General features: G+C 36.5%; 2 protein-coding genes across 3 annotated transcripts; one reads left to right on the forward strand and one right to left on the reverse strand.

Moving 5' to 3' along the window:
* Positions 1 to 857: 857 nt before the first annotated feature.
* Positions 858 to 9,113, reverse strand: mks1 (MKS transition zone complex subunit 1). Of its 2 annotated transcripts, XM_051108863.1 has the most exons (18): positions 8,851 to 9,113; positions 8,379 to 8,506; positions 8,239 to 8,291; positions 7,441 to 7,596; positions 6,986 to 7,083; positions 6,720 to 6,848; positions 6,446 to 6,550; positions 6,241 to 6,349; positions 5,195 to 5,251; positions 5,026 to 5,068; positions 4,743 to 4,805; positions 4,295 to 4,365; positions 4,146 to 4,215; positions 3,941 to 4,048; positions 3,267 to 3,400; positions 3,098 to 3,180; positions 2,925 to 3,022; positions 858 to 1,162 (listed from the first exon to the last, which is right to left on the reverse strand). In XM_051108863.1, the coding sequence occupies exons 1-18, from the start codon at positions 8,925 to 8,927 to the stop codon at positions 1,059 to 1,061; spliced, it is 1,686 nt and encodes a 561-aa protein (XP_050964820.1). In that variant the 5' UTR covers positions 8,928 to 9,113; the 3' UTR covers positions 858 to 1,058. The 2 variants fall into 2 exon arrangements, 1 of the variants encoding a protein (XP_050964820.1); XR_007827702.1 differs by lacking the exon at positions 858 to 1,162 and having other exon boundaries at positions 2,957 to 3,022; positions 3,937 to 4,048.
* Positions 9,114 to 9,232: 119 nt separating this feature from the next.
* Positions 9,233 to 14,775, forward strand: mrm1 (mitochondrial rRNA methyltransferase 1 homolog (S. cerevisiae)). Its single transcript, XM_051108757.1, has 6 exons — positions 9,233 to 9,357; positions 9,627 to 10,573; positions 11,112 to 11,205; positions 12,100 to 12,220; positions 12,306 to 12,425; positions 12,877 to 14,775. The coding sequence occupies exons 2-6, from the start codon at positions 9,789 to 9,791 to the stop codon at positions 12,918 to 12,920; spliced, it is 1,164 nt and encodes a 387-aa protein (XP_050964714.1). The 5' UTR covers positions 9,233 to 9,357; positions 9,627 to 9,788; the 3' UTR covers positions 12,921 to 14,775.
* The last annotated feature ends 5,535 nt before the right edge of the window (positions 14,776 to 20,310 follow it).

Below are 20,310 nucleotides of genomic sequence, written 5' to 3' on the forward strand. Positions count from 1 at the left end.
ATTATGTTCTCACTGTATCCATCCAAATCAAATGAAGGCCATATAATCATGCATGTCTTTTGATAGGCAATGCTTTCAGCATGAACTGTAGAAAATAAATCTGTACAGAACTAAGTAACTGTAACATAATTCCCATGAATCATATGCCTGCCCTACCATGCTTTATGACATGCGTGGCTTATATTTTTAGAACAGATGGTGCCCTCTGCTGTTTATTTATGTAGGTGGCATGTACCCCAATGGCTGCATTAGACTTTTGTGCAATGACAAACTCTTGCAAAGTCATTTGATTAATAGATGTACAGCATAAAATCAGTTCAGTCTCAAGTTCACCAGACCAGACTAACCACAATTGTAGTACCACTAATATGTTTCTGTTCTACATTTTAAAAAGTAAATCAAGTGTGAAATAACTGAAACATAAACCTTCTTGTGTGAAATAATGGCACATCTATTATGCACAATTAGGGTCAGATTTACCAAATGCTTGCATCAGTGCAATGCTCTTTTGGCACTAAATAACTGCTGTCAGGATTTACTAAAAACACACAGTGAAAAATTAGCAATGGAAAGGCATGGACAGAGTTTTCTCTTTTAGATGGAAAATTTGTGGGAGGAGAGTATTTACATAATTCATGCAATGAGATTTACTAGTATTTGCACCACTATTTAATGCCCTTTTGCACATCGTCAGTACACCACCCACAGAATTTTACACTCCCATCAGTGCTTTTATGGGATTGTGAATTTAGATGGAATTTTGGAATTTGCCCTGTTCTGTAAATCTGGCTCATAATCTAAAAGGTTCTTTTACTTAAGAATTTCGTCATAATTGACATGGTAAACATGCAATCCGGTTTCATTTTTACAATAACCGTGTTTTTATTAAGTACATTTGTAAAAAGTAAAAGAAATAGAATTTACATTTGTAATACAAGTATTACATAAAACACAACTGAAAGAAATTCAGCAGATTTCAAAACTATACAATATGTAGTTTACACATATAAACAAATACTGTGAACAGCATTTCTATGCATGTTTCATGTTTAGTGTTACTATGCAGAAGACTCAGAGTTTAACTGTGCAGAGGTGTTGATGAGATCTCTGGGTAAAGTCTCTCTTGCCTCCTGCATGCGCTTACGTGCCCTCTGAAATGCTTCTGAAATCATAAACACACACCAAATCAGAAAGTACATATATCCTAAATAATAGAATATATGTGATGCGATCTAGGAAAACCCAACACATGGTGAAATTTGACCTTTTTTAATTTTTGAATAGCCATGCGTAAATGAACCTTTCCAAAACTGTTTTTATTTTGTCCATAGCTTGAACGTAACAAAAGTTATAGCTATCTTAAGTTGGCTGATAGCTATAATTTTCAGAAATAGAATTTTGAGAAAAACGGGTTTAAAGTGAGACAGCTTTCACTTTCAGTTCACAGATTTAACGAGAGCTGTCTGTCAAGTCAGGAGCACTATACTGCATCATTACATAAACAGACTAACATCTGTTTTCCGTTGTTTATCATGGGCATAGTCTCCGAACTTTTGATCACACCTTGTGTGTTTAGTTTGCATGAATAATGCAACCTACCCTCTTTACATTTAGAAAAGTGAGCGCAGAGCAACTATTCGCGCACTGTGCATAAAACAGACTGTCATCGGACTCCTCCTCTTTAGTAACTTCATCCAATCCATCTCTGGATGAGAAATAGTCCATTATAACATCATTTAGGGCACTGACATCACCAAGATTGAGCAGACTAAAACAAACAAGATTGTTTAAGTACTTCAGACTGTGTTGTTGCGCTCCGCCATCTCACGATAAAAAAAATAAATAAATAGATAAATAAAAAACTTTGCCATACATTGATACGCCTTTAAATATGTTACGTGGTTTATTTTGATAGGTTAACTGTTTTTGTGGTGCTAAGGGAAAGCACCCCAGCAGTGCGTTCTTAACATAAGAGAAGGACACAGTAATTTCTGTTTGCTGCAATAAATCGCTATTTTTCTGCACTAAACAAGTGAATTTTGCCAATATATTTTCAGAGATGATAGACAAGATGTTATAGAATAATATTTTAAAGAAAACCTAATTTTGACAAAAAAAAAATTGACATTCAACCTATTTTTCGAATTTCCTGAAAACGTCCTAGCGCGACATCCGACGGGTTTTCCCAGATCGCATCACATATTGTTAGTCTGTATTAAGGTCAATAGCAACTAGGGTTAGGGGTTTTTTTAAATCTAAGAAATTATGTTTTTTTGAGAAAAACATATAAGCATTTTTCTCCATATAATGGACTGCTTTGGTGTAGTGATTTTGAACTTCCAAAATGCAGTTTAAATGTGGCTTTAAACGATCCCAGCCGAGAAAGAAGGGTCTTATCTATAATTTATATACTTTTGCATGTCAAATGCTCGTCTTGCCTTACTCTGCCTGGATTTTTGTTTTTTCTGGTTCAAGACAGTTAGGGTATTTCGAAAAAAAAGAAAAACTCCTATCTCATGTTCTCCCTCAACTTCAAAATCATCCTATATCGCTGTTTTACCTTTTTTTTTGTTAAGGGTGTTTGACCTTCTTTCCCTGTTCACTTTGCAAAGACTGTGTCAGTACTTCTGCAGTGATGTAGGATGATTTTGAAATTATTTTTCTCTTCCTCGGCTGGACTCGTTTACAATTGCTTTTGGGATCGTTTGAAGCCACATTTAAACTGCATTTTGGAAGTTCAAAATCGGGGCACCATATCAGTCTATTATATGTAGAAAAATCCTGAAAAATCCTGACATGAACATCTTGGATGACAAGAGGGTAAGTACATTATATATGAATCTTTGTTTTGGAAGTGGACTTCTCCTTTAAGTACCACTAATTAATAACAATAAAGATCCTGAGGCTACTTAGGCCTGTCTTACCTAGAACATTATAGACAGAGCCCTGCTGACTGTGACCGCCCAGCTGATCCAGAACAGTCTGCCTTCTTTTCTTCAGGGTGCTGGCATCAATAAAAGCCCTGAATAAAATACAGTCTCAAATAAGCAAAACAGTACTGCTGCAATGACAAAATACACTGATTGTATTGGCCAACCTGGCATGCTGGATACAATTAAGAGTAAAGGTCACACTTCCAGTGGTTTGAGTGCGAAAGCCCAAGCGACTCAGCCGCTCTCCCTAAAAATAGAAGCAATAGAACATTAAATTGAATTACTGGACATGCAAGTACAAATCTTCACAGCAGGAAATGTATAATGAGTCACCTTGTAAGTGCCAGGCACTCTGACATAACTGATGTCCTCAAGTTCAGGAGCTCCACCGATGAAGAAGCGTCTCAGTTCGGCCACTGTGCCGGACTGGAGGGGTCTCCATGTGTGGCAAGTCATGCTGTGATAGCCTAAAAGCATAAAGTCACTTCTGAACAAATATACTCAACAGAACGTACTTCTTGATTTCTTCTTAAAATTAAAATCTTACTGGTCCCAAACATTTAAAAGAATTTGACAATGGTTACAATGTATCACAATTTTACTCTCTGAAAAAATTCATACATGCTGGTTACAAATTGTTATGATATTATATTACAACATACAATAACTGTATTGTTTTTTCCACTTGGTATTGAGGAAATTACATATTAATTTACATATTAATTTAAATTGATAGCTGAAATGTTCATGGATAATATATATAATTTAAACATGAAGTATATGTTATATATGATTTTTACCAGATAAATTAAACAAAAATCTGTGAGGTGTTTATGGTGCCAATACATCATCCACACCACAGTTTTACCTGTTTTTACCAAAAGAAATTAATGCTTTACGAATTGGTTATGCAATTTATCAATAAAAAGAACAGATTCAGGAGAACATCAGACATGAACATCACTACATTAAACTTTGCGATACTTCAGAACAAAAGACTGACCTACCTGGCGTTGAGGGAATGATCAGAAAGCCATAGCCTTCAGTTCTGTAGCGCTGCCAGAAATCCAACGAGAGAACTTTGAAATACAGCACTGGCCACTGGGGTAATGACCCTGCACAGATGAACAGCACGTGTTAATTCACTGGTACTTCATAAAGTATTTTCCTACTCTTTATTTACAGATATTCTGAGGCAATCATAGATCTCACCATCAGACTCATCTTCCTTATGGAAGAAGGTCTCAAAGCTGAATGGATAGGAGAAGAAGGCAACATCCTCCTACAAAACAAAGAACATGCTTACCATAGTTCCATGAACACAGAGCCAACTGATGGAGTTTACTGAAATGAAGTCTTACCTTTCCCACACTGCGTGTACGACATGTCTGAGTCACACCAGACAGACAGTGAAGGGGAACACTGGACCAATCTAAAGAACATGGACCAACTTCAACATCATGAATTACTGACAGAAACTGCACAGTAATGCCAGTGGCCAGTAATGACTAATGCCTGGCCACTTAAGTCATGCTTAAAATGTGTGAATGTCATTGTACTAGTGTCAAAAAAAAACTAAATGTGTCCCTTTGTCTTCATTTTGGACAGTGTAACTATTGTTTTACTATTTAAAACTTAGCAAACTAACACTTGTAAAAGTGTACTTGTGCTTTCTTTAAAATCTTTCTGTAAAAAAAAAAAAACACTTGGTTTGATTTTGTCATCAAATGCAATGCTATGCCTGCATTTTAAGTGTGACAACTGCTGAAATATTTTTCCTACTATGTGGTTGAGAATAGGTTGACTTACTATTTGGTAAATCCAGGAAGAAATGGACATACAGATTGTCATACTCATAGCCCTGAGCAGAAACTGAAAGGAAAATTGGCATATATGATGTGAGCAGTAACTTCTGAGACCAATTTTGTTGTATATGTGTATATACATATATATTGCAAACACTGTGCAATTTAAGCATGTTAATGTACTGCAATTATTACATTATGTACTGCATTTAATGTAGTGATATTATACTGCTTTGTCCACAGTAAATCTGAGCTAATCTTTATGATGCTGGATAACTGTTACTCACCAATCTCTCCATTTACAATTAGGCGAAGGATCCCTGGAGGTGGCTAAAGGAAGTGACATTCACAATGAAAATGTAAACTTTTTTTATTTGGAGTGTATTTTAACAGTTTTTAACCCATAGTTTTCAATACTATGACACCATAAATCTGGATAAGAATTGCAATTCTTACCATTTCAAAGTCTTGGCCAACCAGGCTGTTGAGGTAATCTTTGTGACGTGTGTACAGCTGAAAAAAGGAAATGTGTGAGAATAATGACTCCACCAGAAAGGGATCAGCAATCCACCAATGAGCCTTGGGCCAGCCAAAGAATTTCATATTGCTCCAGGGATGTTATCCGTGCAGTTTAAAATGTTTGGATAAACAGAGTTTAAAAAAAAAAAACACTAAGAATGTCAGAGTGTTATTTCAGTATTGTAACATTTATTTATTAGTATTATAAAAATCATGTTCTATTGTAGTATTTATTCATATTTAGTAGTAGGTTTTATTTATATATTTTCAGCTTTACATTTTTTTAAATTTATTTTTATTATCATAGTTTTTTTTATTAATATATCTCTTTAGCTTTAATTTATTTTTATTTCAATTTTAGTTTTAGCTATTTTTTTGCCTTTATTTTGATAGAACAGTAAGTCAAGACAGAAAGCAAAGTGGGGGAGAGAAAGGGGGGGACGGGACTGGGATAGGTCCACAAGTCAGGACTCTAACTTGGGACATCCAAAATGCAATGGCGCTATAGTCGGTACACTGACCACAAGGCTACTAGTGCCATTTTAGCAATTTTAGTACTTCAGCTTATTTGATCTCGGTTAGTTGCCAAGGCAACATATATTCTGCCTCACACAACAACTTGTTTTGGCCAAAATCTAAGGCCAAAATATCACGTATATCCTTTGCGGGTATAGCAATCCCAAAACGCATCGCCCAGACGATGAACATAGATTTTTCCATTTTGCATTATATTATTATATTCAGTGCTGCTAAGTATCAACAGAAAATTGTGAAATCTAATACAAATTATCAAGTATTTGTGATATATTTTGTAAAATAACAGCAAGTGAGTACTATTTGTGTAGTGTGAGTGAACGAGTGTTATCATAAGTGTTTCAAGTCAACCTTATATGAGATTCCGTTTCAGTTAGTGCTTATGTAGGCAGCAGACAGTGAGTGAGACAGTGAAACCACCAATCGTAGGCAAGGACAAAAGGACATACATCTTTGTACATGCGCTGCTCTCTCTCTTTCTCCTCTGCATGAATGTCTGATGAGGCGTTCTCCAGATACAGCCTCCACACCTCCCTCTTCTCCCCCTGTGTTTCCAGCCTGGTGTGAAAGACAGTCAGATACACCTTGTTTAATCACAATGAACTCATCCCAACATTATTCTCAAGAGAAACTAACAGAAGTGATAGGTCTTGCCTGTAGGCTCCTCTGTTGTTGTTAAAGTCTGGTTTTATTGTGATTACTCCATTACCATCTGCTTTTATGGTGCATAAGACATATTCATTCTCTTTTAGGCCCAACCTGTAAAACACAGTCAGCTCAGTCAGTTGATGTCTCCTCTCCTTCTCTGGCAAAATGTACACCAATGGCTTGTTACTTCACTTTAAAAGTATGAACTATTAAATGTATGTTCACTACTTTAAATGTATGATATATTTAAGTGGCTAAAGAAGAGTATCATCACACATACTTCCCCGAAGGTCCAAGATCTCCCATGATGTACATGGTCTGCACTGGTGTGTTGATTATGTGGCTGTTCTTTATGAACTCCTCTGAAGGCTCCCATGTGATTAAACGGGATTTGGGAACATTAGACTCTCTAGAGTTAATAAAAAAAAAACATTTAAAAATCAAATTTATTTACAGGTAAACCTCCTTAACTTTAAAAATATGATAAATGCTTTAAGGAAAACAAACTTACAGGTAACTATACTATAGGTTTATAAGTACACTTACGCAGGACGTCTCTCTTGTCTCCTGTGTCTAACATTGGCCATGCGTTCTGCTAAAAAGGTTGGTGTGGACTGAGCTGGGATCAGCAGGCTCTGGGCTTGCTGTCAATACAGTACAACTTCAGAAAGCTATAAAAACATATTATTAACACTAACATATTCACCTAAACATGTACTGGTGAATCTCACCAAACCAGTCAAAACCATGTGTGGGTCATATCTCACACCAGTGAATGAATTAATAAATGAATTTATATTTTGCTTAAAGCCTACTTTAGAAACATTAAGATTCTTTATTGTTGACATCATTTTCATGACAATTCGCAATTTCTATTTTGTTGGGAAAATATCCTTTATTGTCATGACAACAATTTATTAATTTAATGTACCATTATTTATAATAATGTACAAGTAAATTATTTTTGGATTTTTAAAAAAAGAAAACGGTAGTTAACCAACCTCTTCCCATTTGGAAAAGCGATCAAAGTCTGTGTAGGTGAAAATGCGCTGGTTTTGTTTTCTCTTGGATCTTTCCATTGCTATGATATCTGTGTGATACTGACGCTCCAGTGGTGTTTGACAGTTTGACTCCGTTTGGTAAAGGTCCACTTCATACTGCATATGAATGACAAAGCAGAACTCAATAGATACACCATGAAAACAAGTAGCCTGCTGAATGTTTAGGGTGACCAGATGTCCCCATTTGGACCAGATGTCCCTGACTGGAGCTGTCCCCAGAAATGTCTCTGTTTTACAGCATGTTCAAAACAGCCCACAGAGACACTGCAAAAACCTGTCCAACACAGTCAGCTGGTTATCGTAGAGATATGAACAAACAAATAAAAACAACAACACTTGCATCAGTTACATTTGTGGAAAAATACATACTTGGTTTTCAAAATGTGACTAAAGTGCAAAATAATAAGCTTAATTAAGGACAGGTTACTATTAACTATTACTATAGGTTACTATTAACTATTACTATAAACAGTGGTTACTATTAACTATCTGCATAGTGTGAATTGCACTAAAACCAGATCAAAAACAGAAGTGTAATACTTATTCATTTTAATAACAGGGAACCCACAGCAATTAAAAACAAAACATTCAAAGATGTATTATACCCATTTTTTTTATTTCCTAGATAATGCCATACAAGATTTGAATTATATGTTGACCACTCAAATAGGAAATGTTTCAGTTTTCATTCCAGAAATCTGGTCACTTTAATTTAGTTGCACAAATAGAGTCACCAACCTGACTGAAGAACTTCTCTTGCCAACCAACAAACAGTTCCTCTTCATCAGTGGCTGCATTAGAAAGAGAAAGAGAAAATTATTATTCACTGTATACCAGGGAATTGTTGTTACAAGTTTACATCTGCGTCTGTCACATACTGGAGGCTGCTCGTGTCTGAGAGCTGAAGGTGTCCAGCTCTATAACTCCTCTCTCCTGCTGGGAAAGCACTTGCTGATGGAGATGTTGAGACAGAGCTGCTGTGGAGGTCACACGCTGTATGCGCACCCTAAAACAGAAACAAAAAAGCTACAGTACCATGTAATACGATTTCATTTCTGGATATATTACAACGGTATTGTTTTTACTGACTTATAGTACCATGTACAGTACATACAGTGGTACATGGATTCAGAATCATGGTAAAAGATCTTTAAAAAAGTATTATGGGAGTATAATGATGCACTGTTGTATGAGATAGACATACTATGGTACTTCAATATATAAGATGGAACTGAAATTCATTTTACATTGTGTTACAAGGTAAATCCAAGTATACCATGTCTACCACGTCTCATTTTGTGCACTTATTAGTGTGCATACTTTCAGGTACACTCAGGCGACATCACTTACCGTATTCGTAAGTTTTTAACTGCATCCCGGGACCGATAAACCGATTCTCCGGTGTCAGTGCACCAACCGTCCGCCATATCTGACACTCGGCCTCAAAAGATAGAAGTCTCAGAAGCTTTAGTGTATCATTTGCATCGGTGAACTTATTAAAAACGCACACCACGTGTTAAGCATTTATTAATTTATTTACTTCTTAATGTAATACTCCGGTAGGAAGTTAACGCTACACATCGGAGCGTCTCGTTGCATGGTAACACACTAACGGAAGCAGCCGGAAGTCAGTTATGCGCATGCTCAGTGCGGATATAAATACACTGTTCTCAAATCAGTCAGCGCTGCTCTCTGACACAACACGCGGAAACACTACAACTGATCTGGGAGCGGAAGTGAGCGTAAACACACTCCACGCTTTACATCCACATTGAGCACTGCCAATGAACTGAAAGCTGTTCCACATGTTTGTGTTTGTTGTTAAATAACGAATATAGTGGATTAGATATACTTGAGGTTGGTTCTGTTGATATCATATATCGCATTTTACTCGGCTAATAGTGAAATATCTACTTTATTAAATGACCATGCAGTGTTGCTGGTAATTTACTTGAATCCTGAAGGGCACCGTAGCCTTTTGGTTAGCAGCAGCAGCACTAACGAACGAGCAGATTATTCACTTATTCCTTTTTTTAAATAACGAATAGTCTGTTAAAAGCAACATATAGGCTACTGTTGAAATGAACTTCTTAAATAAATTTTACTGCTCTTGTCTTGTTTTCCAGATGGCGTTTATCTGATTTAGCTTGTCAGTCAAGCCTTTGCAGTTGACAAGTGCCCAAAACGGCTCTAAAACTATAAAACCTAATTGGTTTAGGACAGCAGAAACCAGAAAACCACCTTAAGATGTTTATTAAGGCATATCTTAGAAGATATTAAATGCAAATATGCAGGTGTGGAAAACAAGTGTCCAAGTCTTCCTAGGCTCCAACAGAATTAGGAATAGATGTTGTTTGGTAGGGCTGAAGGAATTATATTTTACACCTTTTACACAACGTGCAACCTATAGTTGCACAAAAAGACTTTTCTGTCCAAGGGAGAGTGTTTCAAAGTCAGATGAGAGATTTACCGCTAGTAAACTCAAAAAGACATTTGTGTCTAAGCAGCATAAATATGCTGCTACCAGAGAAGATAATCCCAAATCGACAAAAACACAGAAGGGAAAAGTGTCATTGGAGCTTCAGAAACTGAGGTTTGAGGATTTCAGTGAGTCAGAAAGCAGAAAGATTTTGAAGAATATTCAAAAAGAATCTGAGCCAAATGAAGATGGACAGTTAGAGATTGTGTTCGGCGTGGCCCCATGTTTGCTGGCCCTCACGCAAAGTAGGAGAAAGCTGAGTCGACTCTTTGTGAAGAACAGTGAGGGGCCGCAGAGAGATGTGATTTTGATGGTCTGTCAGGAGGCTGTTAAACAGGGTGTGCAGATACAGAGAGTCAGTAAGCAAACACTTGACAAGATGTGTGGTGGCAAGGTGCACCAGGGCTTGTGTCTGCAGGCAAGTCCTCTTGGATTTATTACAGAGGAAAAAACAATAACTTCTCATGAGGTGAAGAATCGCAGGGCATTATGGCTGGTTTTGGATGGAGTGCAGGATCCGATGAATCTTGGTGCCATTTTGCGGTCTGCATATTTCCTGGGAGTGGATCGAATTGCCAGCAGCATTCATAACAGGTAGAGTTAAAAGAGGCATTTGTGTTTAATAATTAAAATGTGTTTTACATATGTGATCCTGGATCACAAAACCAGTCATAAGGGTCATTTTTTCAAAATTGAGATTTAAACATCGTCTGAAAGCTGATTAAATAAGCTTTCCATTGGTGTATGGTTTGTGATAGGACAATATTTGGCCGAGATACAACTATTTAAAAATCAGGAATCTGAGGGTGCAAAAAAATTAAAATACTGAGAAAATTGCCTTTAAAGTTCTGCAAATAATCTTCTTAACAATGCATATTACTAATCAAAAATTAAGTTTTCATACATTTACAGTAGGAATTTTACAAAATATCTTCATGGAACATGATCTTTACTTAATTTCCTAATGATTTTTGCCATAAAAGAAAAATCAATAATTTTGACCCATACAATGTATTTTTGGCTATTGCTACAAATAAACCCCAGCGACTTAAGACTGGTTTTGTGGTCCAGGGTCACATATAATTTTGTATTAAACATTAACATCTGCTTTGTTATTTGCTGTCTTTTTTAGCTGTCCTCTGACGCCCACAGTGAGTAAAGCCAGTGCTGGTGTGATGGAGGTCATGGAGGTGTTTGGCTACAGCAACTTAAGAGATATGATTAAGGTCTGTAAGTTGATTCTTCCACTTCACCTCACTTGGAATTTCAGTGGGATTTACATGTTTAGATGTAGGTCAGCATATTAGAATGATTTCTGAAGGATCATGTGACACTGAAGACTTGACTAATGATGCTAAAATTAAGCTTCATCACAGGAATAAATTACATTTTAAAACAGTCAAATAGAAAGCAGTTATTTTAAATAGTAAAAAATATTTCACAACATAACTGCTTTTGCTGCATTTTAGATCAAATAAATGCAGGCTTGCTGAGCAGAAGAAAATTCTTTAAAAAACATTAAAAATTGTACTGTTTTAAAACTTTTGACTGGTGGTGTATATACATAATAATTATTGTTTTTGAGTGCAAAGAAAAACAAAAATGCAATAAATATAAGCTCAATTATTGAGAAAAAAAATTTGGTCATTTTGGACCACAGAAGTTAGAAGTCCCATAAAATTATTTTTAACGGTAACAAATAAAAACAAATTGTCTAAATAAAAGTATATATAATGAACTTTTTTTTATGCTATCACTAAATTTAGATATATACATTAACATGTATAGCATATATTTTAAGAAGGTGGTCATTTGGGAATCATCATACATGAAATAAAAAAAAAAAAACTCTGAAATGTTGTCAAAAGACAAAATAGAGCATCCTTCCTTTGTTGTTTTTACAACTTGATTGAGTTATGAAATGTACAGTAGGTTTTCATAATTAAATAAGATCTTATAATTATAGTGAATGGAAAATCCTATCTGTAGCCTGTAGAGGGCAGTTAAAGAAAGCTGTTGTGGTTGAGACTGTGCCTGCCTAGTCTTTTTGAGAAACACATCTCATACACAATCATCAGGATTTCCATTGTTTAATAGCCAAATTTGTTTTGACATTATAGGTAAAAGCGGAAGAAGGTTGGCAAATAGTCGGCACGGTTGGGTTAGAGGAATGCAGACCTGAATCCATTGTTATGCCATGTTCAGATTTCAAGATGTCCAGACCTACACTACTGTTAATGGGTAACAGCAAGTTTGTGTTCAAACGTATTTGAACCGATAGTAGTTTTGTTCTCTTTGTGTTACACCGGTGTGTGTGTGTTATCAGGTGGAGAGGGTGACGGTCTGTCTCCAGAGCTGCGTCAGATGTGTGACGTCCTGCTCACCATCTTTCCACGCAGAAACTTGCACCCTGGAGTAGAATCACTCAATGTGTCTGTAGCCACAGGTATGTAAGTAAATACTGTTAAGAACTGCTGGTAACCTTAAAATTTACTTGTTAGAAATAAACCACAGCTCAGGATAAACGTAAATTAAGCTTTTTTTTAATTAAAAAAATATAAATTTATATTTTTTACATTTTAAGGTTAAAAACATAATTAATTTAAATTTAAAAATAAATGAATACATCATCTTTAAATGTTTATTATTTAATTAATGTCTCTGCAAACTGTAAGATCTCTGTAAGATATCTGTCAGATATCTTTATTCACTCCTAGATTTAATTTACTCAAGTTTCACTTAATTTACTGTTTTGATTTAAACAAATATTTAAAACACGGTTTACAGTAAAACAGGTTTTGTTGAGTTTCAGAACTCCTTTTATGAATTTAGATAAACTAAACATACTGATCGTTTTGCTACTTTTTTAATGTGTTGTCGGTTTTCCCTTCTCCCAGGCATCCTGCTGCACTCTCTTCTGTCCACTCGCACAGGAAGTTGATGATGATGATGGCAACAACGACAAGGCAGCAGCATTATTTACTCAGACGTCTCTCATTAGCCCCCTACAGTGATTAATGACTGGATTACTTCATCAATTAACAGTCTGAGAGTCTGGAGAGGCTCATTGATCAGATAAAGAGAGGCTATAGAGGCATTCTGGACCAGTTACAGAGTATGACCATCTCGTTTACGACAAGACCTGTGCAACACAGGGTCTCTATCATCTTAGGGAAAACATGCATATGTAAACAGAGGTGTTATGTTTAATTATTCATCTTTGTTCATTCAACCTTGTTGTTAGAATAGTATTTGAAACAGCATGGTTTACACAGTACAACAATAAACAGAAAATAGTAGGGGAACATGGCTAACTGTGCAGTGTATTGTGGGATGCAGTGTTTTCACAATGCGGTCTGTTGATATATTGCTCATTTTGGCAAATGTAAGAGGTCATCCAGATATTTCACGCATAACGTAAAAATGTTATATTCGCAGTGTGCACTGCAGCCTATACATGTATGTACTCTGCAGAAATAGAGCAGGTTTCATCCAGTCAGCAGTACTGAAGTTAATTCAGCAGGTGGCACTGCATATATATTAGTAGGTGAACCAGCATTGAGTTTTTCCTGTGACAATTAAGATGAGGAATTGACACCCAGATGCTGGTGCTAGACCAGTAACATCTAGCAGCGTTTACGTAAAGTTCACTGAATAGATATCTCACACCTCCATTTCCCTTCACGCTTCACAGCGAGATGCTGACTGCAGGTTATGAGCCAAGATGGTTTACAATTAAACTAAAATGTGCATGATTGGCAAGCCTGCGGGGAGCAGGACAGGACGATTAAGCCGCTAATACTATAGACAGTTAGACCTCACTTTAATTTTACCCATAGCTGCAGGGGAGAGGGAGATATTAGATGAGATGGAATGTAATGAAGCACTCTATTGTTTTTACAGGGAAGAATGATCTGAAGGTCTTTGTGACAGCTAGGAACAGCTATCTGCTGGTGTGTCTTGCCAAATAGCTAATTTGTTACCCCTTCCAATAGTTAAATGGACAGATATGTGGATTTGTAATATGTGACTCTAGACCACAAAACCAGTTATAAGTAGCATGGGTATATTTGCAGCAATAGCCAACGATACATTGTATGGGTCAAAATTATTGATTTTTCTTTTGTGCCAAAAATCATTAGGATATCAAGTAAGATTAGTAATATGCATCGCTAAGAACTTAATTTGGACAACTTTAAAGGTGATTTTCTCAATATTTTTTGAACCCTCAGATTCCAGATTTTCAAATAGTTGTATCTCTATAAAATATTGTCCTATCCTAACAAACCATATATCGATGGAAAGATTATTTATTCAGCTTTTGATGATGTATAAATCTCAATTAAAAAAAAAAAAAAAAGACCCGAAACCATGACTGGTTTTGTGGTCCAGGGTCACATATTAGTACTCACAATAAGTAATTTGGACAATTGAATCGCAACCTTTTTGTCTTATATATTGTCTCAGAATGACTCAAGCATCCCGTCTTTGGCTTTAAGCAGCAGATGTATTCACAGAGTGTGGGGACAGTGTTTTGTTGCATTCCTTTGTGTTTTGATTAAATTTGAGTAATATAAAATCAGATCGCTACATTTATTTTGTTACTAATTTCAGTGCTTTGAGATGTCACTGGAGGAGAACTGAGGCCCTTTAGGTCATCTACAAAGTCTACATTTTAGTGTTTCTAAAACCAGGGTTATTATAGTTAAGTAAACTAAAAACTTGTATGCGTGTGATGCTGCTGACGGAGAAGCTGGCGTTTGCTGAATATTGCTGAATAAAGTCATTATTTTTGGTTTCTTTGCCAAGAAAGTTTTTCTCGTAGCTTTAGAAAATTACGGTTGAACCACTGATGTCACATGGACTATTTTAATGATGTCCTTACTACCTTTCTGGGCCTTGAACATAGTAGTTGCATTGCTGTCTATGCAGGGTCAGAAAGCTTTTGAATTTCATCAAAAATATCTTAATTTGTGTTCTGAAGATGAACAAAGGATTATGGGTTTTGAATGACGTGAGGGTGAGTAATTAATGACTGAATTTTCATTTCTGAGTGAACTATCCCTTTGTATTTACAAGTCTGAACAACACAAATAGAAACAATTGTGATGCTTGCCTTAGCGGGAACCCTTAATAGTCTCCACTTCACTGGTACTTGCTCAGTGAGCAAATTATTCTGATTCTTCCTCTGTTTACAAAATCGAAGCCGAAAGTCAACATTCACAGAGTTCCACTTTCCTCTGGTGTGACATTTGTCTTTCTTTTATCAGCTCTCAGGATGAGTCGCGGGCGTGTCTGCTTTTCTCGCCTTTGTGTCGGCAGGTTAGATTGACTGGCATTTCCCCCTCCCCGGAGTGCAGTTCTATTAATCTGTTTAATATGCCACAGAAAGGAGCAAAGTAATGGAACAGCCGAGCGTAAAAGCTGCCTGCTGGCTGTGATAGCTGGAGGTCAAGGCTGAGGAATTTCTTCTAGCATATACAGTTGGACCAAAAGAGTCTCATGGAGAAAAACAGCAGCTGAACAGCCTCATCTATCTATATATCTCTCTATCTCTCTATCTATCTATCGCCTTTAATCACTCCTGCTCACCCACCCTGCGTTCAGTCTATGTAGTAAATGAGGCAACTCCATTGCACAAATGAAAATTCCTCATAAATTCTGTATGACAGTGTTTTAGTTCATTACCGATTGTGAGTTATTAGCTAATTTGTTCATTAAAAGTGCAGGGCAAATTAACTGAGCTGGTGTGCTATGACTGGACTAAATGTGGAGCTTAACTGAGGAGTACAATTGCATTAGGGCTTAAAAAGGGCACATTTTAAAGTTATTTTAAAATATTTTAACTATTTTCATATTCAAATGTTTAAAAGGACAACTTAAAGTATTATTCAATTGAGTTTTATCCAATATGATTATAATTATGTGGGTCATTGCGCAAAATCAGTGCCTTTTCCACTTGGAAAAAATGAAAAATAAAAGAAGTTTTAATCAATATATATATATATATATATATATATATATATAAATATCCATGAAATGATGACACCTTAAAATGACAAAAAATTGTATTGTGCCATTGCAGGTTATGTCATTTATTATCTATTTTTCTACCTCATGTTTTGGTATTTTTGTCAACCCTGTTACCAACACAAGTTTGCTAAATTATATAGTTTAATTACACTGACCAAAATTATAAGCGCAACACTTTAGTTTTTGCCCCCATTTTTCATGAGCTGAACTCAAAGATCTAAGACTTTTTCTATGTACACAAAAGGCCTATTTCTCTCAAATATTGTTCACAAATCTGTCTAAATCTGTGTTAGTGAGCACTTCTCCTTTGCTGAGATAATCCATCCACCTCACAGGTGTGGCATATCAAGATGCTGATTAGACAGCATGATTATTGTACAGGTGTGCCTTAGGCTGGCCACAATAAAAGGCCACTCTAAAATGTGCAGTTTTACTGTATTGGGAAGGTCAGAAAACCAGTCAGTATCTGGTGTGACCACCATTTGCCTCACACAGTGCAACACATCTCCTTCACGTAGACTTGATCAGGTTGTTGATTGTGGCCTGTGGAATGTTGGTCCACTCCTCTTCAATGGCTGTGCGAAGTTGCTGGATATTGGCAGGAACTTGAACACACTGTCGTATACGCCGACCCAGAGCATCCCAAACATGCTCAATGGGTGACATGTCCGGTGAGTATGCTGGCCATGCAAGAACTGGGATGTTTTCAACTTCCAGGAGTTGTGTACAGATCCTTGCAACATTGGGCCATGCATTATCATGCTGCAACATGAGGTGATGGTCGTGGATGAATGGCACAACAATGGGCCTCAGGATCTCGTCACGGTGTCTCTGTGCATTCAAAAAGCCATCAATAAAATGCATCTGTGTTCGTTGTCCATACCCATACCATAACCCCACCGCCACCATGGGCCACTCGATCCACAACGTTGACATCAGCAAACTGCTCACCCACACAACGCCATACACGCTGTCTGCCATCTGCCCTGTACAGTGAAAACCGGGACTCATCCATGAAGAGAACACTTCTCCAAATCCAGGCGCCATCGAATGTGAGCATTTGCCCACTCAGTTTGGTTACAACGACGAACTGCAGTCAGGTAGAAACCCTGTAAGGACGAAGCGCATGCAGATGAGCTTCCCCGAGATGGTTTCTGACAGTTTGTGCAGAAATTCTTTGGTTATGCAAACCGATTGTTGCAGCAGCTGTCCGGGTGGCTGGTCTCAGACAATCTTGGAGGTGAAGATGCTGGATGTGGAGGTCCGGGTGCGGTTACATGTGGTCTGCGGTTGTGAGGCCGGTTGGATGCACTGCCAAATTCTCTGAAACGCCTTTGGCGACGGCTTATGGTAGAGAAATAAACATTCAATTCACAGGCAACAGCTCTGGTGGACATTCCTGCAGTCAGCATGCCAATTGCACGCTCCCTCAAAACTTGCGACATCTGTGGCATTGTGCTGTGTGATAAAACTGCACATTTTAGAGTGGCCTTTTATTGTGGCCAGCCTAAGGCACACCTGTGGGTGACCTTTAAAATGTTTGAATTTTACACTGACAATATTTAAAAACAAGCTCAAACCTAATCAATATCATCCCTGTTACCCACATGTCAAAACCTGTTACTCTAAAAAGTAACAGTAACAGGTTTGACAATTTCAAACAAATTTGCTAATTGCTAGCTAATAGTCAAGTTCACAAAAGCACATATTGTATATTTTGAAAGGATTTTACTTGTAGATACTGATTAGATTAAATGTAAGAAATAATTGTTTAATTTTACATTTTAAAAATGGTAACATTGACATTGCATGATGGCTCCCCCTCAGTCAAGCTTCATAAATCATGAAAAATAGAGCATTATAGAGGAGTGAGAGAAACATGCTTATATTTTAATTGTTTGAATCCTGGTTAAGAGATGATGTAAACTCCTAGAAATGATGTCACATGAATTTTTATTTATTTATTTATTTATTTTTTTTTTTTTTTTTTTTTTTTTTGAAAAATGTTTTTTTGATGACATATAATCAGGGGACATCAATAAAATTGTTTGTATGTTTGTATGCTGTCACATACTTTCAATCTAGTTTGAGGATCCATTTGTAAGAAAATACAAAGTCATTGGCATCCATCCATTTTCTTTCCATTGCTTTCATCCTTGTTTCTAATGTGCCTAGAGGGAAACTAGGCTCTAAAATTATTCAGTTTGCCAAATTATAGAAAGACATATAAATAAATACAGCCTGAATTAATGCCTATTTGGATAGGTCTAGTCCTCTATAAATGTTTAAATATAATTATATGCAATTAACTTGGATTATGTAAGTATCTAAGCATTTCCTTAGTGTAGTTATATGATACATTTTTCCTTGTGCATGGAGAAATTGGTGCAAATGCTCATTATTGTATTGTGCTCTTTATTGACTTTAGAAAAAAAAAAAATATATATATATATTTTAATGGCTGACGTTGACCAATGATAACTCAGTAATTTGTTTCATGAAACAATTAGCACTACTTAAATTTCATTGAAAACCAAGGAAGACATCAGATATGCTCTGTCATTCAATTTGGCTTCTGGTCAAAGTATCAAACAAAAGATGATGAAGAACACCGGACTGTAAACTTGTGTGTATGAATGCCTATGTGCGTGTATGACGATAATGCAGCATGACACATCCGAAATGAGACTGTGGTTGCTATGGCACAGAGCAGGAGGAGACAGACTGTGCCGTAAATGATTTGCATTTACATCATGTACTTGCTCACAGCCAGTTTCTATATGATATTCCCAGTACAGGAGCCTTGCAAACCTCATTTTCCTACCTGTGAATATAACTAAATTGCCCCTTTCTCAAAAATTTCGGCAATGTAAGAGGGAAGACAAGCTTTTGTGATCAATAGTAAATACATCATCTAATTTATAAAATATTTTGAACACATTACATGAATTAAAATGTGTGTTGTATGTGTCTGTCACCATAAAGCTGTGAAATTATTGAGGGAATATACAGGTGGGCCATTTCTAGAATCTTGTGAATCTCTGAATGTTTGACAAATCAATTACATCATCAATTATCATAACACAGACTCCTTCCAAATGCTGCAGAAAACATCCCGTTAAAGTAGTTTCTCATGCTGTAGGCCATAACGATATTTGCAATATAGTATTTACAGTAACATTTAGATTTCTGAATGCCTATATCATTGCATGAAATACACAACTGATTCAAACAAATGGGTTTCCAGAACTAATTTTACTTTTCGGAACCATTTCAATACTTTTAACCAGTGTCAGTGATATTATAGGAGATATACTGTATGAAGTCACCTCAAGTTCACACAGGTGTTCAGCGGAGGAACCACAGATGTAGCTCATCACCTCTTGAGATAAAAAGGCATTGATGATTACAGACTATTCACTGCTGGTGGGAAGAGCAAAACACATGAAAAAAAAGCACAGCGGTCCTGTTCCCTGACACTTGCTGGCAAGGAAGAATGTGCATCTATCCTTATCTGCATCCACCCTATCTCTCCATCCACCCACATCTGTCTCTGTGGCCTGTCCTCCTGATCTGTCTTCTAATGGCATAAATCACACTTCCACTATGATAGATCCTTTCTCGGCTGTGTAGGAGACAGGTGTCGCCAGTTATTGATTTCTCTCAAGCCCTTTACCAGCACAGATACCAAATCATTACAGAAACACCTGATCTTAAATTCATAGCATGTGTAATGTAGTATGTTTTAACCTTCCTTAATGTTGATGCATGGGAAGGGAAATAATGGGCTATATACGATCACATAGCTTGGAGATAATACAGATCAATTAGGCACATATAGGTTTGTTTGCGCTTCATAAATGTACAATGTATGATGATCAATTTCTGTGTAGTTCTGCTATTAATATTTTAAAATTAGTAGAGTTCGGTTAAACCAAGTTGCTAGGAGATCCATAACATATAAAAACAGTATGTGTTTTAAAATTAGTTCAAAAGTATATTTTGTTAGCCTTTGTTTTAATTTCTGAATCCATTTGGTAAGAGATAAACACAAAAACTGAAGGAATCAGGACGGAAGCTAACACTTTTTCACAGCACTGTATATACAGTATTATACATCAGCTCAGTAAACAAGAAGTTAATATTAGTATGCACACTATTGTCAGTTTGAACTGTTTTTGCTCTATTTGGCCAATGAAAATAGTTACAAACAATGTAGAACAGTTTCAATGATTCAGTTATTGCCCTTATAAACAGGGTTGCTAGTTTCTGTATTAAAAAAAGCCCAGCCCATATAT

The sequence above is a fragment of the Labeo rohita genome, chromosome 5, assembly GCF_022985175.1.
Source record: "Labeo rohita strain BAU-BD-2019 chromosome 5, IGBB_LRoh.1.0, whole genome shotgun sequence".
NCBI classification, from domain to species: domain Eukaryota; kingdom Metazoa; phylum Chordata; class Actinopteri; order Cypriniformes; family Cyprinidae; genus Labeo; species Labeo rohita.

Excerpts from the sequence above, each read along its gene's own strand:
- mks1 (XM_051108863.1), bottom strand. The coding sequence starts at position 8,927 with ATGGCGGACGGTTGGTGCACTGACACCGGAGAATCGGTTTATCGGTCC. Across the intron at positions 5,069-5,194 it reads TTGGCCAAGACTTTGAAATG|CCACCTCCAGGGATCCTTCG; the intron begins GTAAGAATTGCA and ends CACTTCCTTTAG. Across the intron at positions 4,806-5,025 it reads AATTGTAAATGGAGAGATTG|TTTCTGCTCAGGGCTATGAG; the intron begins GTGAGTAACAGT and ends TTTTCCTTTCAG.
- mrm1 (XM_051108757.1), top strand. The coding sequence starts at position 9,789 with ATGCAGGTGTGGAAAACAAGTGTCCAAGTCTTCCTAGGCTCCAACAGA. Across the intron at positions 11,206-12,099 it reads ACTTAAGAGATATGATTAAG|GTAAAAGCGGAAGAAGGTTG; the intron begins GTCTGTAAGTTG and ends TTGACATTATAG. Across the intron at positions 12,221-12,305 it reads ACCTACACTACTGTTAATGG|GTGGAGAGGGTGACGGTCTG; the intron begins GTAACAGCAAGT and ends GTGTGTTATCAG.